General features: G+C 40.4%; 2 protein-coding genes across 3 annotated transcripts; both read left to right on the forward strand.

The window, feature by feature from the left end:
• The first annotated feature begins 7541 nt into the window (after positions 1-7541).
• On the forward strand, positions 7542-10698 carry gpr78b (G protein-coupled receptor 78b). Its single transcript, XM_034136979.1, has 3 exons — positions 7542-8212; positions 8301-8414; positions 10009-10698. The coding sequence occupies exons 1-3, from the start codon at positions 7542-7544 to the stop codon at positions 10244-10246; spliced, it is 1023 nt and encodes a 340-aa protein (XP_033992870.1). The 3' UTR covers positions 10247-10698.
• Positions 10699-14570: 3872 nt separating this feature from the next.
• LOC117488176 (carboxypeptidase Z-like) lies at positions 14571-23494 on the forward strand. Of its 2 annotated transcripts, none has more exons than XM_034136977.1 (11): positions 14571-14946; positions 15399-15428; positions 15933-16307; positions 19306-19518; positions 19592-19818; positions 20322-20483; positions 20590-20748; positions 21049-21184; positions 21387-21526; positions 22333-22432; positions 22947-23494. In XM_034136977.1, exons 1-11 carry the CDS (start codon positions 14865-14867, stop codon positions 23303-23305), a joined length of 1983 nt encoding a protein of 660 aa, XP_033992868.1. In that variant the 5' UTR covers positions 14571-14864; the 3' UTR covers positions 23306-23494. The 2 variants fall into 2 exon arrangements, with proteins under 2 accessions (XP_033992868.1, XP_033992867.1); XM_034136976.1 differs by having other exon boundaries at positions 14573-14946; positions 19303-19518.
• The last annotated feature ends 1939 nt before the right edge of the window (positions 23495-25433 follow it).

A 25433-nucleotide genomic window follows, 5' to 3' on the forward strand; every position in this document is an offset into this window, starting at 1 on the left:
TTGCTATGGGAACATGACTCATCACAAGCCCTTCCTGCTTTACCTGTGGCAGCTGCACAGTACTCATGAAAGCTATTTCATGCTGCTTTTGTTTGCCAACCGCGGCGATGCCAAGCCGCAATTTTCAATAACATATATGAGATGTCGGGGACAACACAGGTGCTAAAAAAGGTTTTGTAGCCAGGCGTGGCTTTTTTTAAACTCACAAGAGGTTCTGTTTGAGTCTTATTGAATCAGAAACCGTACTTCACCCGGATGACTATTTAAAAAAAAAGTTTTAATGCAGTTACTTTGCACAGCTATTAAAGCTTCAAGGTTGTAAATACAATGGAACAGAATAAACCTCCATAGACTTTGATGAATTATATACCCTAAAGTAACTCTAAACCTATGCATGTCATCATAGAAAGTATAGCTGTTCCGGTAATAGAGAGCTTTGTGAAGATTTAATAAAGTTTGCACAGTATACAGTTGTATTACTATAAATGTATCAATATGTCTATGTCAATATGTTCTGAATAACATTTATTAAAAAAAAGTCACCCATCCTCATAGACATTTTCAAGGTGGCCCTTATGATGTTGAGCTAGCATTAAAACTTGAGAGTAAAAAAGTACGAACAAAGACATACGCATACAGTACGTTGGACATTTGCGGACAGTTTAGTCTCTGTGTGGTGCTTCAGGTATGTTGTCATACACTGAGCCGTGTGGAGGAGGCCCATCTGTCACACCAATACTAACCCTGTAAACAGAATCCTGAGCTGTCATTCACAACAAGCCCACGTCCTTTCATCCTCACTGGTAACTTCTCAGCAATCTGCAATAAAACACAAAATGCAACTCAGGCAGTATACGATAAATGGAATATGTCCTTCCTTATGTGTGAGGTGGGAGCTGTGGTGTGTTACTTCAGGTGGGTTTGTTTATAACATGGATTGGTTGCTGTTTGTTCAAAGTATACCTAACCTTAGGTTCAAATATTGATCTGTACATGATGGATCGGAGTATGTGTATGTGTACATGTTAAAGGTTAATACACGCAGATACACGCTTTACAACATCAGGAGGATACGTCCCCACCTGACCCAGAAAGCGACGCAGGTTCTGGTCCAGGCTCTCGTCATCTCACGCCTAGACTACTACAACTCCCTCCTGGCTGGTCTACCTGCATGTGCCATCCGACCTCTGCAGCTCATCCAGAATGCAGCGGCTCGTCTGGTCTTCAACCTTCCAACATTTTCCCACACCACTCCGCTCCTCCGCTCACTTCACTGGCTTCCAGTTATTTCTAGAATCCACTTCAAGACACTGGTACTTGCGTACCATGCTGTGAATGGATCTGGCCCTTCCTACATCCAGGACATGGTTAAACTGTACACCCCAGCACGTGCACTCCGCTCTGCATCGGCCAAACGGCTCGCTGCACCAGCACTGCGAGGGGGACCCAAGTTCCCATCAGCAAAAACAGGTCCGTTTGCTATCCTGGCTCCAAAATGGTGGAATGAGCTCCCCATTGAAATCAGGACAGCAGATAGCGTGCACATCTTCCGGCGCAGACTGAAAACTCATCTCTTTCGACTCCACTTCGAGCGATAGAAGCACTAACAAAGAATTGATAACAAAGCACTTATATACTAATAAAGGACTGGCTTATCTAAAGCCAGTTGAGTAGCACTTGAAATGTTTTGGCTCTATGAAACCTGATGTACTTATATGATTCTGTTTTCTTCAAGTTTGTATCTTGTTGGTCGAATGCACTTTGCTTTGGATAAAAGCGTCAGCTAAATGCAATGTAATGTAATGTAATGTAATGTAATGACCTCTGACCTGGTTTCCAACCCTAACCTGATCTCCATCCTTATATTGACTCAATATGAGCTCAAATTAAGAGATCATCTTTTTGCCAACCTGCAGACCAACTAAACTATTTATATGCACACCTGATGGCAACTGAGCCAGGAGACAAGATGATGAAGTTTGAGATGAATTAGGACCTTATTGGTGGATTTGCACATTTGAATGTATTTTCCAAACTCTGAAATCCTACATTCTAAGCAGCATGTGGTCAATCAATGTCAATATGATATGAAAATCAAGCTGCAGAAAACTAAAACTTGGTTTAAATAGATAATCCATCCCATTAAGCTATTATTGTATTGTTAGTCAGTGTAATGTAGTGTAGCTGCAAATTACTTAATAATGGTGTATTCAGATACTTGTGGGAAACTGCAACAACAAAGGCTAGTTCTTATACCATAAAAGTTTGATAAACCATCCATGTGTTATTAGTCTTTTTTTACAATAACATTTATTTTGTAATTTTTTTTAAGATCCTCATTTGCTTCGAGCCTCATCGTTTGCTACCAATATTAACATAGCTTAGAGGAATAGTTCAAACTAAAAACACCTGACTGAATACTGAACGTTGATGGATTATCTAAATAACTTTAGGATGGGAAATCAATCAAAAATCCATTGACATGTTCTGAAAAAGGGTTGGCAGTAACACAAAAACACAAAAATAGTAGTAAATGAGCAAAATATGTAGTTTGTATATTTAGTATTTGAATAAGACATGATCAAAGGATCCATGCACTGCTTGTTTGTTACGTAACGCTGTCCAGAGGCATCATGTTACTCACTACTATACAAGACAGGTACAAGCTCCCAGTGACACTCCAGGTACCTGCGGGGGGGATTTCATTACTGTGCTGAGATCACACTTTCTCTGTCACTTGTCTTGCTGCCTAAGGGATGTTGTGTTGTATGAAGGTCACACTCTGTTTCCTTAGATCACGGGTTGGAACGGACAGTTGTGAGCTTTCAGAGCATTCTTTGTTACAAGGCTGAGGTTGTGAGCCGGCCACAAAGATCTACTTTCTCTCAGTGTGCACTGTTCCGTCGTGCAAAACATTCCTTTTGATGCTCCATTTGTGCCCTCTGCCCTTTTCATGATGACATCGAATCCAACAATGTAAGCCTGTTAGGTCTGCAACTAATATTTACTTTCATTATCGAGTAACTTTATTTACTGTCAATAAAGTTCCTTTTATTGGTCTGCAGGTGTACATCATAACTTCTACTACAGGGGGGTAAAGTGGTGGGACCATGGACCCTTCCCTTCCTATATATCCTACATCTAACCACTTCCATATTCAACCTCCATTTTGATCAAAACAACACATCTTTAAAGTTTTGAAACTGCGTCTTTTGTGGTTTCGACACAATTGCTGTGCCAATAATCTGTGCACACACACGCCTCACATTTGAGAAGTTGGTGCCAGGAAAGTTTTGCATATTTCTTTGGTAACTTGCACATTTATTTAAAGAAATGTTCATGGACCAAGACAGTGGTTTGCAGTCAGGGGATCATAGGACACTCAACTCACATTTTAGACAGTGTGCATGGCCACTTAAATTTAAGTAAAATGGTCTATTTGTAAAACTTTGAAAACACTTTTGACCTTACCCTAACCATTCCAGGTCAATGCAAAACCACTGCCATCTCTCAAGAGTTTAAAACAAACAATTCTTACAATCCAGACACGACGTGAGGAACCTAAGCAATTAGCTCAAAGTAATACGGGCTTCTGTCTTCTTTACTTATATTTTCAGCACTATTGGCACGTTGGACAACACTTTAACGGATGTTAAGCAACAGCGGAGCTGTTATGTGTATTCGGTTAAATAATTTAAGTTATAATCAAGCACAAATGGTCAACATTAGCTGGTTCCATCTTCTGAAATATATGGACATCCAAATTCTCGTGTGATGGACTGTTGGTCTGTAATTTGGCTTTGGCCATGTGCGGTCACATCTAGGCCATTTATTATTAATTTCACCAATATTGCACATGTCCAGCTCATCTTATCTCCTAAGGATCCATTCCTTACTTCCCATCTGTGCTTGGACTCATAATTGAGTTTCTTTTTCTGAAGCAAAGAGCTGGAGATCAGTGTCTTCCTCCTTTTTAGTCACCCTATAAACTAGCTTTAGTGTATCGTATGATGTAGAGTCCAAAACGTGGAGTTGGCCAGTCTGTCTGTCTCACCGGATATCTCGCTGTGTTTGAATTCATTTGTTAAACTGCGACCAGTCTTTGAGGCATTTGAGAGGAAACCTAAAACCGCAGCGGCTGATTACCCAACACACATAAAAGCATCCTCTAAAAGCAATCTCATTTGTGGTTCTGTAGAGTGCCTCGCTCTGATACCTCGGTTAGGTAATACATCGGCACTGAGAGATATATTGGAGGTGACACCCCATCAGACCTATAAATAGCTTTGCACTTCCCCCCCCCCAGGAACCCAGCTGTAGCTTTCTCCCAGGCATTTGATCGCTTGTTTATAAGGCAACTGACATCCCCCTCTGCTGCTTTGTTTCTCTGACTCCAAAACACACTCTGGCACATTCACACCTTCACATATGAAAGACTTTCATCAGCTGCTGTGCTGTGATGCTCTTCAGAGGCAGTCACTTCACAGGTGGTCGGGTTTCCCTAGCGCACATTTAATTGTGGCTCACTTAATCACTGTAAATACTCAACTATCATCGCCCTGAGTAAAGTTTATCCTATGACATTACATAAATAAAAACAGAGCACTTAATTGGAGGGGGTGGTGATTCAGGCACAAGCCCAGGAGCCTCATAACAAGTGGGAGTATAAAGCGAATGAAATGGAGAAAAGATATACAAAAAGCCTGCAGGCTGTGTCTGACCTCAGTGAGTCACTGTCTGCAGGCTTCTCCAGGATTGGGCATGACTCAGTAACGAGTGCAAACATTTCTAAAGTGCACTTCTGTCACCGGCTACAGCATGTTCCTCCAATTTAGGAATGTTATGCCTAGTGTATTATGAGATAAAGTAAAACAAACAGTTGTGGCTTTAAAATCCTATTTCAATCCTATTTCTTTTAGACTTTCCTCTAAACCAACATGGTTTCTCATTCGGGTATATGGACATAGACAAATCTAAAGAAGAAGAAGGGCAGATTTGGGGGGATGGTAGTGAACTGTTATACAGATAACAATTGAAATGATTGGCAATGTAAAAAAGAATATCTACAATAAAGGAGGGATATTATCTATTTGAACACTCATAAAGGATGCCTGATTAGCCTGATTCCAAGACATTGTGTAAACGACTATTGTTCAATATCTCCAGAAAATGTGATCTATTTAAACATCGGACTGGGTGTCAGAAAGTACTGATGCAGCTACTCCCATCACACTGGTTCATGGGAAATGTGTCTCTCCATAATCCAAAAAAAGCATTATTTTTTCTTTGCCATGCAGGGGTAGGGGTGTGTTGCAATAGCCGCTTTCACACCAAGTACTTTGCCGTACTTAGTGCCGGCACTTAGTGCCCCGGCACTTATTACCCCAGGGCACTAAGTACCAATCGCGTTCACACCGGAGTACTTTTCCCTGAGGGAAGATTACACAAATGAGCCGCTGACGTCACTTCGTCTTCTTCTGCTTTGGGTTTACTGGCAGGCCGCAAACAACTTCACGGCGTATACTGCCGCCCGAAGTCCCCGGCCGGAAGTCCCCGGAGTTGGGGACTGGTAAAAGTACTCCGGTGTGAACGTGCCTAAAAGCCGCATTCACACCGGAGTACTTTTCCCCGTACTTTTCCCCTTTAGTTCCGTTAGTACCCCTTATGTTGCGTTCACACCAAAAAGAGTACTTACTGTAGTGCCGGGAACTTTACCCCCATTTTTAGTGCCTGCTAGAGAGGTGGTACCAAAAAAGTACCAATTTGTATTGGCTGGGCGAATTGCAAACCACGCCCCGTAAAACTCTGAAAAGTTTTGTGAAGCCGCCATTGTATTTCTGGCATTAGCATTATTAGCATTAGCATTAGCCCCGCGCACCAACGGAGATAGAATAACTTATGGCAACACAAAAAAAAACATGGGAGCGGTGGAGTGATGAGGAGGTGTCGGCGTTCTGGCGATTTACTCCCCAACTCCGGGGACTTCCGGCCGGGGACTTCGGGCGGCAGTTTACGCCGTGAAGTTGTTTGCGGCCTGCCAGTAAACCCAAAGCAGAAGAAGACGAAGTGACGTCAGCGGCTCATTTGGGTAATCTTCCCTCAGGGAACTTATTCCGGTGTGAACGTGATTGGTACTTAGTGCCGGGGCACTAAGTACGGCAAAGTACTTGGTGTGAAAGCGGCTTTTTTGGTGTGAACGCGACATCAGGGGTACTAACGGAACTAAACGGGAAAAGTACGGGGTAAAAGTACTCCGGTGTGAACGCGCCTATTGTGAATTTTTGGTTTTGTTGATTGATGAATATTTTGTTTTGATTTTGTATGTTCATAATCAGAATCAGAAATCCTTTATTTGTCCCGCAACGGTGTAATTTACATGATTACAACAGCAGATAGTGTAAAGTAAGGACAAAATGTTAAAAAAATGGCTAAGTATGCACATGAACACAATAAGTAAAAAACTAAAACAAGACAGCAGATAGGTACACCATGGTAAAAAAAAAAGTAGCAGTATATTTGTTTTTCAGAAAAGTGACCATATTGAATCAAAGAGCTAGCTGGTACTGGATACCAATTGTAAAAAAAAGTTGTATACAGACAGTATTATTGCTCATCAGGGGTAATCAAGTATTTGTATGCAAATCAGCAGGGTTTAACTCAAAGAAAAATACAATATAAGACATATGTTTGCCCCTAAAGAATCATTGCTGATGTCTTTAATGTCCCCTACATTTCAGGCTTATTAACCAACTGTGAGCCTCAGTCCCAGTTTACCCAGCAGCATTCTCTTGTAACAGTCATTTTGTATATTTTTGCATACCAGACACACATTATGATGGTACACAGTGAATCTGCAGTAGCCACGGGGCTATGAATAATTCATTTCAGGAAAAGGATCTATTTGCCCCCGCGCATCTCCGGCGCGCGTGTGCACCTGGTGCCGTTTGGTCACGGCAGAAGCGTCTCCAATTATCCAGGAGGAGAAACATCCCTGGATTTCTCTGCGCCCTTTGCCTCAGAACTAAATTGATTTCGAGGGATCCGTGGTCGATGCTGAAGAAACTCGCATGTGAATAACTTAAGTGGGATGATTGATTCGTTTGCGCAAAGAAATCTGGAAATCTCCAATATGTAGAAAACAAAAGTGTGAGTTTGGGTGTTTTGTGACCAGGACAAGTTGTTCCCACGTCTATGGGTGTGAGTACTGTTTCTTCACGTGATGCGTAAAAGCGATTATTCATTTGCTCAGACTCATTCTCCATCTGAGCCACACTCTTCTTCACTTTAAGCTCTACACCTGCACCTGCCGGATGAAAAATAATCGACAAGTTTGAGGAGAGAGAAAGAGAGAAATGGAGGCACGCTTCAGCACGCTGGATAGCGCTCGTGGAAGTTGGAGAGGACAGGGACGCGCGCACACAGGAGGATTTAATTGAAAAATAATCTTTGGAGGAGCTCCTGCAGGGATCATGGTTGATTTTAACTCCTTATTATCAATACCAACAACAGGTAACCCGAGAGGGGACTTTCCGGAGTGAGACATGGACTTTGCTGACGTTATCTTCGCTCTGTTCATCATCGTGGTCGCGGTGGTCTCGCTGTTGTCCAACTTGTTGGTGCTGCTATGCTTCGTCCACAGCACCGAGATCCGCCGACAGGTGCCGGGGGTCTTCACCATGAACCTGTCCTTCTGCAACATCCTCATCACTGTGCTCAACATGCCGGCCACCCTGGTGGGGGTCATCCGGGACCAGCAGCCTTTCGGGGATTTCATTTGCCACACGGTGAGCTTCCTGGAGACTTTCCTCACCGCCAACACCATGTTGAGCATGGCGGCGCTCAGCATAGACCGGTGGATCGCGGTGGTGTTCCCGCTCAGCTACTCCGCCAAGATGCGCTACAAGGACGCGCTGATCATGGTGTGCTACTCCTGGCTGCACTCCTTCACCTTCTCCCTCACGGCCCTGCTCTTCTCCTGGGTGGACTACAGCTCAGTGTACGCGTCCTGCACCTTACAGCCCACAGTGGAAGGGGGAGACAGGATTAAGTTTACTATCTTCACAGTGGTTTTCCACGCCACCAGCTTCATGCTCTCCCTGCTCATATTGTGTTTCACATACTTGAAAGTGCTGAAAGTGGCGAGGTTTCACTGCAAAAGGATTGACATTATCACCATGCAGACTCTGTTCCTCCTGGTCGACATTCACCCAAGGTAAGTCATTTATTTATACACAGGCATGTTTTTTTCCCCTCCTTTAAATGTTTAATTCATAGTCTTAAAAGTGTTTTGCTGCTTTCAGCGTGAAACAAAGATGTTTAGCAGAGCAAAAGAGGAGAAAGCAGAGAGCCACAAAGAAGATCAGCATCTTCATCGGCTCTTTCATCATCTGCTTTGCCCCCTATGTTATCACAAGGTAAGTTGAATTGTCAGTAACATATAATAATAGACTTAAGTGCAACTATTAAAAGACAAATTATACTACATCCAGAGTTCTTGTCATCTAGAATATACAGAATTGTCACCTTATTTGTTCAGATTAGACCCAATCCCACTCTTAAAGTACAAAAAAAAACAGTTTATCTGAACCATAAAAGGGCTCATAAATCACCTTTAAGAGGTGCCTTGCCATGCTGCTTCCACTGAAACACACATACTACAGTTTAGGGCAATAAATATAGTACAGAGAACAAGTTGTGTGTTCCAGAAAAAATAGGAAAAGCTTGAGGAGCAGATTGTCAGCGAGATGTGGTGCGATGATCCATCACTTTGACATATGTGGCGCATGCACATATGAGTGGGAAGTGGGAGGACACATTAACAGGGATAAAGTGTCTGAGAAATTGGAGTAACCCCCTGACACTACCCACTGGAAGTAGCCTGCTGTTAAAAACAAAACTTCTAATCATCGCTACTCATGTATCTGTTCTGCCTTTAAATTAACATTATACTGAAGAAAAAAGGGGAATTTTCTTCACCTTCTGTTGTAATCTTAAATTGACATGACATTTGTATTTCTTGACATTGCCTTAAAATGTGCAGATACGTGTGTGAATGATTGGTATGTAAACCCTATGGTTCAAATGTGTAAAAGCCAAAGCCTCCAGTATTTATGTATATAGTATAAAACTCTGTTGAATTGGTACTGACAAAATACCACCAGCAATGCCTTTATGAAACAAATCAAGCAAAGATAGTAAATACAATAAACCTTGTCATGTATATTGTTTCTTTTTTGTAATGCTCTATAAAATGCCATCTCATAAAAGAAAGAAGCTCCCATACACATTTATTTTTTTAAATGAATCCTAGTGCTTTGCATTTCATATTGGCAGGTCTAAGCTGTTCTCTGCTGTACAATACACCTCTTCACTTGTTCTGTGCTGTGATTAGATTTCACGGTGAAGTGGAACATTTGCATCACAATGAAAAACAAAGGATTTCCATTAGAGACCAAAGCTCAAGATGCCATACTAAATGTATAGATAAGGAAGAAAAACATATTACAATCGCATCATATTTCACTTTATTTCTCTGTTCCATTAGTTCTTCTAATGGCAGTTTGAATCTTCTGTACAATGTCTGTAATCATAAAATGCAAGGTGCTTAAAATGCAACTATTTTAAGAACTTGAAATAGTTTAAAATCCATTTATACAGTAGCAACACTATGCTATATTTGCAATATTCACTTAAATTCATAACATTTCCCAAATAAATTGTAAACATAGAATAGTGATTCCTGCTCACTAAATAATTTCTGAACCAGACAGTGACTGTAGATGGCACAGAAGACCATTTTGTGCAGGTCAAAGAACGGATGAAATCGTTTTTAAGAGCTTCTAATGCTATTTAAGCGCATTGAGTTTACCCCATGTTGACCCTTTCAAACAGTCCCCAATGTGTAAAAGGCTTTATAGGTACTTTGAACATTTGAGAAACTAACGAAAAAAACACATCTCTGACTAAAATGTACTTTGATTATTCATGTTTCTGCTGCCTCCCCTTCAGGTTGGTCGAGCTTCTCCCCTTCGTGGACATCAACCGCCGCTGGGGAATCATCAGTAAGTGCCTGACATACAGCAAGGCTGCGTCGGACCCCTTTGCCTACTCCCTCCTACGTCAGCAGTACAAGAAAGTCCTGGTTACTGTCGTCAACAGGCTGCTCCGTCGTGACCTGTACCCCTCGTCTGGCCACAACAGCTCTTTAGACACGGAGAACGACTATTGCCTCCAGAGAATCAGCTAATGGCAAATGCGTGGCGGGAAATGGCAGATACACATGACGGGCCAAAAATATACGTTGCCTCATGGAAGAAGGTGGGCGGAGGAGAAGAATGAGAAGAGACACAGGATATTGTAAGGGAGGAAAAATCGAGCTGATAGAGGGGACATAATGTGGGTTGGGGTGAAGAGAGAGCATAAGTAAGGAAGGCAGTGGGTGGAGGAGAATGACAAGACAGCACTGAGAGGGAGGATGAAGGGGCGAAAGAGGAGATGGATAGGGAGCGACGAGGACGAAATGTTGTCCTTAGACAGAATTGGCAAACAAGACATCTGTGATTCATCGGCGGAAACACACAAAACCACACAAAGATGCACACATAGATCATACAAATCAATTTCTTCAGAGGAGTCGTGGGTTCAGATGAATCTCAAACTGAAGGACAAAGCAGCCGACACGGTCCCTTCTTCTCTTTGAGCAACATGTATAAAGTGGCCTTTTGTACTGAACCTACCACTTTGTAATGATTTTGGCAAAATCCACATGTAGAGACCTTTCTTCTGTCACCAAACGCAGGGACAGAGCTGGGAGCGGATAGTCGATAGAAGCTGGAGCGAAAAGAAGGAAATACTTTTTTGCTACAGCTTCTGGATAATTTACTCAACTGCTGCACATTATTGCCATGTTCTGTATTGACCATGTTAGACTACTTCGCAGTGTCATGTCAGTCACTGAATATTGATGCACTTTGTCTAATTCTCTCAGAGCTACTATAGTTACAGGAGCCAAAGGCAAATAACATTTACAACATGATTTTAAATGGTAAGATTGGTGATATTTTATATATTTTTCTTGTTGTTAACGAGGTCCGTGATAAGAGCAAAATTAACAATGTATCACTCCATTACTCAGTATTTTTCGGACCCTTTTTTCCTGTAGTATTTTTTCCTTTATTCGAGTAGGTATGAAATGCAAAACAGGACTGGTCACAGATATAAATTGTAACTTTAAAAACGGTTATACATTTGTTCCTGAAACCTGGGCGCTGTCGTTTTTAAGCAAATAATACTAAAACGTTTTTTGGGGACTATTTTCTGACACAGGTCAATACACACCTGTGTGTATATTTGTTAGAAAGAAAATTAACTACAGTGCCTTGGTTCATGGTATTGAAGAAGTCAATCAGATCAAAAGCGTAAGAGTTTTTAGATAATTGACAAACAAAGAACACTCCGTGTAAAAATGTAATTGCCGTTTTACCAAGATCCAAGTTCCTACGGCACTAAGTCTGCGAACATCTTGGTGTTGACGTGTTTTAGTTAATTAAATCCAACTCCCTTGTGAATTAAACCGGAGTACTCACAAGTCCCGGAGGCAAGGATAATGTACGTTTATTTGAAGTTGGAGATCACTGGCTACATCAATTAATTATCTATTTAAGTATTTTCATGAGATTTCCTGATCATGAAAAAAGCATAAAATATCACCGACTTATCCTTTTAAATGTATCCTTTGTGCGTTTGAAACTGAATGTACTAGTCGCGACCCACTTTTGACTGAAATGCATTTGTACAACTGTTCTTTGTTTTGCCAGTTTAAAATGTTTCTATGGATATTTACCTGATGTTATTATATATTTTGCACTGTACAGGACAACATTTTGTCTAGATAAAAGGGTGATGTAGCATAGGGATGCTAGAAGTGCTTAAAACACACTTGTTATGTGTTTGTGCCAGAATTGAACATGTGACTTTTTCAGAGGTTCTATTCTCTCACCAGAAAATCTGGTTTGTTATTAAAATTCTTTGGATGTACTTTCTGCACATGTATTGTTCCTCCTGTAAGCCACTTGCTGTTATTTGGCAGTGTGATTAGCTATTAGTGGAATATGTGCAATACAAGCTGTCAATTATAAAAGTATTACAATTATTAATGTTTTCACAGTAATGTCTTTGAATCAAGATAATGCCTTTTGATTGAATTTGTAAGTTTCCAAATTCAATTCAAGCAGTGCAGTTAAAATTATCTGACACTAAATGACAGATACTAAATGTTTTATTTGAATCATAATTGAGGATAATGGAGAACTATATTCAATATTTGAAACTGATGGATACTTGAATAGAAACATCATTTGTTATTCTCAAATAAAACTCTGTTGGTTGCTTGTCACCACCAGCTAGTCCTCTGTTTCTGAATCACCTTGTTTTGTTTTCATCTGCCTCGTGGCACTTATGATATCAAAGATGATATATGGTGTACATGTCTCGGTTGCAGCAGCATTATTGCCGAGTGTAATTAAATAGATGGATCAAAGATAACATTTGCCAATTAGCGATTCTAATTTATTCAGACTGAGAATTAATTTGATGCGTGGAAAAAGACCGACAGTAATTACTTGCAACATGAAGTGAGGGAATTTGCATTATTTTGTTGCTAACTAAACCAGTAACACCTCTGCATTTAGGCGGGCAGATCAATGCCGTCATGAAGGCATGGGTCGGGCTTTTTCAAATAAAACATCATCCAATTCACCCCAATCATCAGAAATAAGTTATGAGAGAAATTGGTGATGAAAAGTGCTCATAATGAAATGTAAGCTTAGTCAATGTCATAGTTTAAAACAAAATTGTCTTAACTGAGTGAGTTAAAAGAGTGTCAACCCACTCTTGAAAGTGTATATCTTCTGAGTTTTCCTTATAAATGTATAATCAAGGACAATAATTCTGTGCTCCATTTTGAGAAAAGGCAGTACATCACTGATTACTTATCTGACACATTACATCGGTGGTTGAGGATGTCTTGACAAAACAATAACATTGTAAATCAGTTTGAAAAAGAAAGTAAGTTGTAAAGATATAGTGAACATTTAATATGGCTAGGTTGTGATATTATCTGCATAATAAATGACCACATTATGGATCTCATTCTTATTCCTGATTTAGGATACAGAGGATATTTCTATTTCACTCTTAGGCTCACTCCCAAGATACCAGTATTGAACCCAGGGGTCCTGCGCCCGCCTGCCTGCATGATGAATAATCATGCTTCCTATTATGCTAATTCAAATCAGCCCAGCTTGAAGGAGAGAAGACCCTATAATTAGTTAAAATTAGTAATGAAACCCAATGTATGACAAATATGTATGTGTATGATAGTCTACTGGCACTTTAAATTAGGTAGAGCTGCTCACTTGACAATGAAGAATATAGATCAGGTCAGGTGGCAATCACCTCTGCTGAGGCAAATTAAGCATTCTTTTGAGACAATCAAGGGTTTGGCTCAGCCTCATAACTATAGGCTATCATGGTATTAAATCATTTCCCATTTAGGAGTATATTAAGGCTTAAAGAACATTGCTTGATTACCAGTTGGCCTTCTAAGTGCTTTAATGTTGATATTTCTGAGATGAAGTTTAGAGCTTTATACATTTCAGATTTAATATCAAAAATGACTTTTCTGAAACCAATGGTAAATGTTATAACTGGGGTCATATGGGTTAGCCTAAATCTCTGCACCAGGATGCAGCCTATCTTTAAGAAAATAAAGACAGTTTAGCTCCAGTTTTTCACCAGGTTTATGTCCCTTATAATCCCAAAGAAGTCTGCTCTCTCTCTGTGGGATACACATTTTTGTCCCAGACAGAAACAATGTTTATATACATGAAAATGGTTACAGACTTCTATTTCTGTCTGTTGTGCAGGATGTAAATGATTGGTTCAACTCTGACAAACATGTTAGGGTAGCTGATTTGTCAGCAAAATCAAGGCAGGCCACAATTTGCAGATGCAGCACACATTATTTTGTATGGAACCAAAATGTTAAGGTTATTTTATAGAGAAAATTGATGTTTTATACAGTAGCCTACATTTTAAACTATTTAAGGTTTAAATTAACGCATTATCTAATAATACCCTGCTTGGATGAAAAGGCATAGCCTACACCAAACATGTTGAAGTAAGTAATTAGCAGGCCATTATTTCACAGAAGGCAGACAATTTGTAAGATAGTTGAAAACTAGCTTAGCAGCTAGCTAAAAGCATTTGTATTAGCCTACTTAAAATTAGACAAGAGTTGATTTTAATAATATAGACATATAACGTTTTTAAAAATATGATAAGAGAGTAAACATTGACCCAATACATTGCTTATATTTTTGACAATAACCCATGTTATTTTTATGTAATGACCACAGGCAGTTTTACAGACAGCCCTTGTTTTGTTTTTGTTTTTTACGGCCAATTAAGGACCACCAGGTGTGCATAAACAAGGCAAAGAAGACAGGCCTGAAGGATGACAGTTCAGGTGAGGAACAGGGGATATTTTTCACTTTTATTCATCTTGAAAGCAAAGTAAAAAACTCTCCTGGACCAAAACGTCAAAAACTAAACTCAAACGTGCTTAAATGAATATGCAATTTTTTCATTTAACCTACATCTCCGTAAATCTTCGCCATATTTGCAAAGCCTACGCTCTCATTCTCCTGCACATGTCCCCACTTCACCTCAGAGCCACTTCCTCTGTAACATGATAGTCGACCGTAATACGTGTAATAAAGTGAGGGAAGTTCAGGGAGAATTTCTGCAGACTTCTGGCTGCGTGTGTGAGGTGCCACATCGAAAAGGAATATAAACGTCGGGAAATGAGCATCATGCTGCTGATCCTGCTGCAGTTGTTGGTCCTTGTGTCGTGTGCTCCTCCACGGTGTGACCCAGGATTTCGAGGTAATGTTTAAAAGCTTTTTATGTGTTGCATACTTTATTATCTTAGTTGACATTGGAACCTTTTGCACGAGTTGGTCTCATTTTCATGTGCAGATTATAGTTGTATAGGTTCAGAAGCTTAATTTCATGCAGAAAAAACATGGAAAAAAGCTTGTAAGTCATTTCTAAAGTCATCATTAGTTAGATGTTGGCCTATAGTGGCATACATATTCCATATAAAAGCATGCTTTTGAGGCCTATAATGAATAAGATTTATAATCATATATATGTGGGACTTCTAATGATCTTATGATACTTTTGTAGGCAGGAAAGCATGTTAGGGAACTGTTAAAGCATAACCAGAGATAAATCAAGAAGTAAGAGTATTTTGTAATTCACATTGAGGTATGACCAGTCTGCCATCTAGTGTCTGCCATAGTAATCTAATGACATGCTGATGATGTGTCTTGCAGGTCAGTGCAAGCCAACAGTGGAAGAAAAACGTAAGTACCCAGTCGTTCTTGGAGAGAAAACAATGTTATGAAGTGTATGTCTTACAGCTTGATTCATTTTAGGTCAACTGATTGTCTCTCAGGAATATTTGACTCCATAAAGGAAAGCTTTTTTTCACGTTCAAGCCTAAAACATAATATTGTTTACACCAAAGAACAATCAAGCTCTCAATCCCTCCAGGCAGGTCAGGAGTTTTGTCAATAACATCCCTGTGAGTCAGTGTTTTGGTGAGATCATAATATAAGTCACACTGGGTGTAGTCCTTATTGAATCTGGCCCGAAAGCCATAAGACCATCATGTGTATTTTTAGATGATCAATGGCAGTATAAAATATTCAAATTCTAATTTCCAGAGATAATAGAAATATTTGGAACTAGATGATTAAAGACTGCACAGTTGGGCTCATCATTAAAGGTGTGAGGGATGTAAACGTCTCTTTCAGTAATTATTTACATTTGAGATATTCCTAACCTGTCTCATTTTTGTCTCTCAGCCAAATGCACAGATGTGATGCTGTCGTACTGCGATGACATGCCTTACACTCAGAACATGTTCCCAAACATCCTCAACCACAAGACCCGTGAGGACGCCGAGGGCAGTGCAGAGTACCTCCTCCTGAGCGTGGTGGAGACGCTGCTCGGGGGGGAGTGTAACCCTGAAGTCCGCATGCTGGGCTGCTCCGTGATGGCCGCTCGCTGCGAGAAGGAAAAGGTGCTGAAGCCCTGCCGCACCACCTGTGAGGCGGTGCGTAAAAGATGCAGCCACGCTTTTGACGGGATAGAGATGGCGTGGCCCTACTTCCTGGACTGCGATCGCTTCTTCGTCAGTGATGAAGAGGGATGTTACGACCCGCTGGAGGGCCTCAGAGGTGAGGAGTAATGTCATATCATTAGGTGTGGACTCGAGTCCCATGACTTGAACTCAAGGTACAATGTAATGACTAAGACTACAAATCTAAAATGACTTGCAACTTTACTTGAGGCCTTTTTGACTTGAAGAAAACGGTAAACCTTCTCCCAAGCCTAAGAATAATATGTATGTTATAAGAAACCATGCCAAAATCAGTGTTAGAGCTTTTCATTTTCATTTCTACTTTGGTTGAAACAATTTGATAGTCTCTGTTAGAGTTGCAGGAGAGATCCATGCAGAAAAAACGCCATTAAACACCAGTTGTAAAAACATCAAAAATATATGAAAAAACTGAATAAATATGTGAACTGCGAGGGTCTAAAAATGATTTAGAGTGAAAAATGAAAGTTTAGTTCCATTTTTGGAGACTTCCTCTACTTCTTCTACTCCAACTGGCAACAAAACACAACCCTGTATTCTGTCCTCAGTGGCCTGACTTCATTTTTGTCTATGACTCATTTTATCCCTGTTAATATATTGCGGTTTTTACCTTTTTGTTTTCATCTGCAAGAGAAACACAAGTACAGTACAGTCCTTTGAGCTTTAATAGAGCCGGCATCTGGCTCACACACATGCTCATGTGGCTCACCTCAAAATAAAGTCCGGCTGGAACGCCTTGTTTCCTCACATAAACCCTCACCGACTCCTGTGGCTATTGTCAAGTGTTTATTAGCAGTATATCCCCATAAACGCTGCCTTAATGCTCTACAGAAAGGCAAACATTGCCTGACAGTATTTTCTGGAGACTGTTGTAAATCCTAGAAGTCAAAAACAAGTTTGTAAAAATAAAAAGACACTCTGCTCCCCTAACAGCAGAAATCATGTGGGAGCCATATGAGAGCATTGGGAACAATTTGAGAATTGGGTCATATTCTTTTTTTGAATTTGTATAAGTTAAAGTATGTACTTGGATAAAGCCTTTAAAATGAACGACTTGGTTTCAACCTGTTCTACTATATGAAAGTGTTTCACTTTTTATTGTCGGGCATAACATTTTCAGCCATGCAGAATTCATGTCAGATGTCTGGCAGTAGGTTGACCCGTGTAATTATTCCCATATTCACATTAATTTCAAACTGATGTCCTCCTGTCATGAATTCATGTGACTTCAAGCTATCCTGTATAGCATTCGTAGCTTTGTGTACACATGTAGCAAAAGACATGTTAGTAGAAACTGGTTGCAATATTTTATTCTACTTGAATTGCATCCTAGGGAAATAAAAATACATAAAATAGGAGATTAATTTAATTTCAACCTTCATTTTGACTTGGAAATACATACAATATCTCATTTGCAAAACAGCCAAGTTAAAAAAGATATCCAATAAGAACCTTAAAAACCAAAAAACACAAACAAGTAGCTTTATTATAAATAAACAAATTAAAATGTAAGACAAATAAATAAAACCTATGGTATGGCTGCTGTGTCATATACTAGTGCAAACATATGGTCTCAAAATGAATGTGATAGTGTCTGCTAATCAGAATCAGAAATGGGTTTATTGCCAGGTAGGTTCACACATACGAGGAATTTGACTTGATGTCGTGGTGCATACATAAAATATAAAACAAAAAATCTCCATATAAAACAAAAAATCGAATATAAAACAAAAAATCTTTAAGGACACTGTAATAAAATATAGTTAAATAGCAATAAAATAAAGTAGTTATTTACAGCGAAATAGAATGCAGTGAATTATAGAATATAAACTATGAAATAAGAAATATGTGCAGTAAGCAGTATTTGAACATTGTGTGCATTAATGTAATGCATATAGAGTCTACGTTGTGGCTGTGGTAAAGTGTCAGTGGGGGGGCCGGGCCTTGTTTAAGAGGCCGGTAGCGGAGGGGAAGAAACTGTTAATGTGGCGAGAGGTTTTGGTCCTGATGGAGCGCAGCTTCCTGCCAGAGGGGAGGGGGGTGAACAGTTTGTGTCCAGGGTGGGAGGGGTCGGCCACTATCTTCCCTGCCCGCCTCAGGGTCCTGGAGGCATGCAGGTCGTGGAGGGATGGCAGCCGATCACCTTCTCTGCAGAGCGGATGACCCGCTGCAGCCTGCCCTTATCCTTGGCTGTGGCTGCAGCGTACCAGATGGTGATGGAGGAGGTGAGGATGGACTCTAAGATGGAGGTGTAGAAGTTCACCATCATCGTCTTTGGCAGGTTGAATTTCTTCAGCTGCCTCAGGAAGAACATCTTCTGCTGTGCTTTTTTTAGTGAGGGAGCCGATGTTCTGCTCCCATTTGAGGTCCTGGGCGATGATGGTGTCCAGGAAGCAGAAAGACTCCACAGCAGTTACTGGGGAGTCACACAGAGTGATGATGGGGGTGGGTGGGGCTGCGTTCTAATACAAGCAAGCCCCTTTTAAAGACTCAACCTATCATGGAATACAACTAATAACAGCTTTTCACTGTACAAATGTTGCATCTAAACCAAAAGAGACAGTTTTGACCTCATTTGAATCGGACAGCACGCAGCTTTAATGTGCTCCATGTGGTTTTGGAGCTGCTGCTGCTGTCAGAATAAGTGTGAACCCAGAAATAAGGGCAGCATCAGCTGGTTCTCACTTTTAATGTGTCAGCTGAAATAAGCACATTGGGCCCATCAGGCATTTGGTGTCAGATCAACTTTCCACACTCCCTTTTGCATTTGTGCTGTACACCAGACTCTCCAAACTTTATTTATAACCTGGCAGCCTTACAGGAATGTAGACAGCATTTTTGTTTGATAGATCTAAAATGCGGCCAAGGTTTTGATCTAAAAGCGCATTGATGAAAACTGATTAAACCATGCTGCAATGTTAGGGGTAACAGGTTACAGTAGTATTACTTTTAGCAGTAACAAAGTCATTTAAATAGGATTTCATGAATATTATAACATCTACTAAGTCAAGGGATGTTTTCAAGCTTTAAAAACAATGGCAAACAAAGTAAAAGACAAATGTTTTTCTCTACAGCAGAGCAGAATGAAGAGGAAGTGGAGACTCCTCCTGAGTATCGTGACGACATGATAAAGTTCAACCATCACACCAACGCTCAGATGATCAGTATCTTGAAGAAAACGGAGGAGAAGTGCGAGGACATAGCGAGGACGTACAGCATCGGCCGCAGCACCGAGGGCACGGAGCTGCTCGTCATCGAGTTCTCCAAAAACCCCGGACAACATGAACTGCGTGAGTACAGCTCGGCAAAGTCTGCATTCTTTTTTGTTTATAAACAGTCCAGTTACTGTTAATGTGTCTGTAGTGGAGCCAGAGATGAAGTACGTGGGCAACATGCACGGGAACGAGGTCCTGGGCCGCGAGCTGCTGATCCTCCTGGCTCAGCACATGTGCTCCGAGTATCTGCTGGGCAACGAGCGCATCCAGACCATCATCAACACCACCCGCATCCACATCCTGCCCTGCATGAACCCCGACGGGCACGACATGGCTGTGTCTGGACTGCAGGACAATAACTACAGCGAGGACGAGGTCAGTTCTCCACAGCTGCAGAGATGTATCACTGAGCAGTTCAGGCAGTTTGTTTGGTGATACATTTGGAAAGCAAACCAGCATTCTTACATCCTTTTTAAATGTTAGTTAAACCGCATGGGACAAACATACCGGAGTTTGTAAGATATTTTAATACCTTTTAGCAGGAGTGCAGAGAATTTAATAATCCGTTTAAAATGTAATCTTTAGATTTAAGATTTGGGTTTCTGACTGTTTTTTAGAAAATAAATAAACCAGCTTGAGTTTTTTCTTACAGTTATACAGTAATATTATAACATATGAAGTTAAAGCCTAAGCAAGCAAGCTAACGCAACATATATTTGCCATAAAGTGGGATACTACAAATAAAGAATGATATAGCAACAACATCCAACATCCAAACTATCCTAAACTAAATAAAAATACAGTTTCATTCAAACATTCCACACATTAATTAATAATACTCTACGTCTTATTTCCTGTAACACTTATGCATTCCACAGGGTTCCAGATATGACTCTTCCAACGTTGGCCGGAACAACGCTCAGAACATCGACCTGAACAGAAACTTCCCCGACCTGACCTCCATCGCCTACAGCCGCCGCAGACAGAGGCGTTACCGCACCGACCACATCCCCATCCCAGACTCTTACTGGTTTCGTAAGGTACAGTATGGACCCTTCTCCATATATCTCATGGCAGTGAATGTCATTTTAAAGTCCTGATTTGTTTCATTTCTCGGTCCAAATAAGTCTTAATGCTGCGATCCAGGTTGCCCCAGAGACCTACGCCGTCATGAAGTGGATCCGCTCCATCCCCTTCGTGCTCTCCGCTAACTTCCACGGTGGTGACCTGGTGGTGTCCTACCCCTACGACCTGTCCAAACACCCGCTGCAGCGCAACATGTTGTCCCTGACGCCGGACGCCAAGGTCAGCTGGTTACACTTAACACATCACCGATTAAAAGTGCATTGAATCCACAAAAAAATAAGAATTACATATCTTTACCCTGATGAATAAAAGCTGCTAAAAAATACTATGAAAGTGATTATGACTTTTAGACATGCATCCATATAATGCATATATATTAATCAGAATCAGAAATGCTTTATTTATCCCAAGTGGAAATTGGATTTTGCAACAGTAACTCCATTTAACATAAGTCAATTAAATTACATTTATACAAACACAATCACATCAAGATAAAAAATAACCCTTTTTATTCCGTAGGTATTCAAGCTTCTTGCAAGAACATATGCAGACGCACATGAGTCGATGTCCACTTCAAGAGCCCGCTGTGGATCGTCTCGTGGTGTCAGTGAGAAAGGAACCGTTAACGGAGCGCAGTGGTCCAGCATTGCAGGCAGTAAGTTGAAAAAGTGAACATTATTCAACCCTAACAGTGTCATTGTCCATTTCTTAATTTGAAATACAACTGAAATGTCAGATGGAGCCACCAGAGGTCGCTGTTGGACAAATTATGATAGAAAACAGAAGTGTAGGGGAAAGATCAGCACGGTTTCTCAGGGACTTTTGGATAAAGCAATTTTGTTTTTGTCTCTGGTCAGGCATGCAGGACTTCAACTATCTTCACACCAACTGCTTCGAGGTGACTGTGGAGCTGGGCTGTGAAAAGTTCCCCGCTGAAGACGAGTTGTTTAACGGCTGGCATGAAAACTTTGAGGCTTTACTCACATTTATGGAAGCAGTAAGGACATATATTTTTTTGATATTGTGGTGTTTGATTTAAGGGTGCACTGATCCAATGTAAAGGGATTTCCCCCTCCCACAACTTTTGAACACATCTCTTCCTTACTACAGCGTAAGTGGAGGCTTTAAGTTACTGTTTAAAGTGAACCTATCATGCTATATTTTAATAATATAGTGTAGGACCATACCTATATAAGGCATATTTATACTTTAAAAAAAAAAAAATACCAAACAGATCATGCATTTTAGCCATGCCTCATTTTGCTCAATTCTCACTTTTTTACCCCTGTTTTTGCAAGGGCTGATTCTGTGAGAACAGCAACACCTACAGGCCTGGCATATGTACTACAGCGTCTCCAGCGCTTTCGAACGGCAATGGCCGTGGCTGTCTCCTCCTGATTGGTGGAGTTGGCCCAATAGCCGTAGCGCCACTGTCCTGACGTCAGGACAGTGTTCAAATCTGGATCAGTTTTTATCAGATCCGTTGCAGCCCCTTTTTTAGAGATTTGGGTATGGAGGAAAATAGAGAGGGTTGTGTTTTCTGACACTTGGTGAGTTCCCTGGAACACCGGGGACACATACTGTATTCATGTATAAAAGACGTACAAAAGTGCATTTTGCATGATAGGTCCCCTAAAGATATAAGCTCCCACGAACAGACTTTTGCTCTGAGAGTGCTGTTTCAATTAAAGAAAAACTGCTTGCATCCTTAACTTTTGATGCATGGAGATGTTCATCATTATTGAGGTTAACTTCCAACTGCATTTGCAATTATTTTTCCTAAGCGGCTGTGTTGTTCCTCAGGCCCACCGAGGTATCAAAGGCATCGTAAAAGACGAGGCTGGAAATGCAGTCAAAGGTGCACAAATATCAGTCAGAGGAATACGCCATGACGTCACCACAGGTAATACATCTCTGCTGCTAACAATGTGCCTCATTATTCCATAGATGAAACAGACAAATCTATGACATTCGATTTATTTCCTTGTGCATTATGTTGTTTGTTATGGCCAACATGACTGTTTTTCTGTTAAGGGGCACTTTAGTCATTTTATATCACACTGCCATAAACAAACAACAAAACCTCTGATTTTTCTGCAAGCTGATATATCCTGCTGGGAGAGCCTGAAGACCAAACAAAGATGGATGCCACACTTCAACCAATATCTTCTCATTTTACTTTCATTTAAAACCATAATATAGAGTTATAATTATATTAAGAGTATTATTAATTCTTGCACAACCAACTCTAAAGTAAATCTGTTTTGAGTTGACATTTACACTTCCATCTTTCCCATCTTTACTAACAATGTAAAGGCTTCCCTGTGGTGAGTGCGGTGTAACATTGGTGTGGTAGCCCTACCTATTTGTAATGTTAATTATAAATCCAAACACTAAGCCTGCTTCTCCCTGCGCAGCTGAGAACGGAGACTACTGGCGCCTCCTCACACCTGGGGTCCACATCGTCACAGCCTCGGCCCCGGGCTACGCCAAAGCTATAAAGAAAGTCCACCTGCCCGGTCGCATGCTCACAGCAGGCCGGGTGGACTTCCTGTTGAAGAAAGCTGAGCTAGAGCCTGACAATCAAGAGGAGGAGGACTCCATCCCGTCCATGGGCAGCTACGACCGCTTCGACCCTTACAACCAGTACGAGCACTACACCCTGATAGCCGATGTGAGCCAAAACCGCCCGGAGAGTGCAAAGAAGCCCTGGTGGTGGAGCTACTTCATCCTGCCGGAGGGCCCAGAACCAAAATGGCTGCTCAAACACCATTAGACAGTTCATGTACCTCCTTCCACAAACACAGCTATCCTGTAATGGATGTGCTGCTTCTGATTGATGTTACACTGCAGATAAGTGTCAAAGCTATAGGTGGCTGGTCTTCATGTTAGCATTCACACTTTACATATGCTGTTAATCACCACCATGAAATATAATTGTAATAAAATATTTTATAACAACTTTCCAGCCGAAATGAAGAACTTTTGTGTCCATTCAGTGTTTGTTTATAATCACAATGGGAGTCAATACAGCTGCACCATACCTGTAATGAAACTAGAGATCCACTAGAGGGCATGCTACATCAACTTCTGACCCAAGTTACTGCAAACTATTGGCTCAAGTTTTTCTCCCACACACTTAACTTTTGCAAAATGTGCAGAAATAGTTCTGTGATCATGTATCTTAAGTTATGTTTTGTCAGTTTTGTATAATAAGGCTTTCCTAAATTATATTGCATTTCTTTTTGTTTAGATGTTGCGGTGCAGCATCTTTTAAAATACAGATGAACAAAAAAGTTGCTTACCATTAAGTAAGTTATAATGATTATAAAATAATTTACATTTCCTAAAAGTATTTGAAAATCTTAAAATGAAGCAGTCTACTCCCAAGTCTTAATATGCTTTAGTCACTATTTGCCATTTGCTCTGGCAAAAAGGGATTATCCATTGTCTGAATGTGTTATTAAGAATATATTTATGGAGGCATCCTGGTCCATAAAAATCAAGGAAAGAAAACGGAATAATAAAAACAAGTATAATATTCAGCTTTACCAGGTGCCTCCCCACTGATTAAATCTACACATGTTTAAACTCCTTAAATCAAATACACCCTTCTCTATGACCTGATTAATCCCAGATAATGAATACAACTTCTGTCATTATATAATTAGCAGGAAAGCTCATTTCTGTTTGTGTATATTTCCGAATACCAGTTTAAAGGTGGAGCTAATCTGCTTTAAATACTTCCTGCTGTTGAAAGCTCATACACCACAGTTGTGTAAACGTTTCTCTGATATTTCTATATTATTAAAATCATGACATCTATACAAATAATAAACACTGGGATATTATTTATTATTTCCAAATACATTATTTAAATTTTTGAGTTTAATTTCAAGGGAGGTATTGAGTTACGTACCAAGTTGAGGCATACTGTAAGCATGAAAAAAAACAATCAGAAATGAGAATCAGCTTGAGAAAACAAGGAATAAATAAAAGGTTAAAGAACTGAGACAAAATGTGTTACACTCAGCTAAATAAAACAACACAAGTACACCTAAATAAAACCCAAGTGGACAAACATGCCTACAATGAAAAAACAGTACAATTTGCAGTAAAGCGTGCAAGAGCATCACAGCCCTAGGGATCGGTGGAGTCCCATATCTTATAAACAAAACCGCCTCTTTTTGTGAGTTCACTAAAAGAAGCGTGGGAAAATCAAATTACCCCCGCGTAAAGGTCGAGGAATACCACGATAGAATCCTAGAGAGAAGTCTGCTCAGTGAACTAGTTGACCCATGATAAGTCAGTGAAAAAAAACACCAGGCTTCTCAGGGGATTTACAAAACACAAACACATGATTTGGCATCAAACCCGCTCAGCCGAACAGAGAATGAATGTACAGTAGAGCTGGAAATACATTGTTCTAGCTTCTATGGTTTGTAGGATGGCATCAGCTGTGTCTTTATCCATGACGTACTGTACAGGCATGTGTGACTGTACATTGGAAGTGTCAGTATGGTATTGTATGGTAATGAGATATTCAAAAGGTACAACAGAGTCCTTTCAGCCACATCTTGGTTGCTGTGTGCACATATGGTTTAGTTTGTCATCATGTGATCAAATTACAGAACTTCATTAATGTGTATTGTGTTTACAGGTGGTTGAAGATGGGGAGATCTATGACTCCATTCACAGATAAAAAGGACACATGATGCGGGTAAAAGCTGTGAAAACAACAAGTGAGTGGGCCTTGTTTTTAAATATATATATCATTTGTTTTAACCGAAGTTAAGATATGATCTTTCAAGCTCAACTGTGCCCAAGTGGTTTTACAGCAGTCGAAAATAGGTTTGGGCATTTCATATAGCCGTTGGTTAATACATTTGACATGGAGCAACAGG

The sequence above is a fragment of the Trematomus bernacchii genome, unplaced genomic scaffold (genome assembly GCF_902827165.1).
Source record: "Trematomus bernacchii unplaced genomic scaffold, fTreBer1.1, whole genome shotgun sequence".
NCBI classification, from domain to species: domain Eukaryota; kingdom Metazoa; phylum Chordata; class Actinopteri; order Perciformes; family Nototheniidae; genus Trematomus; species Trematomus bernacchii.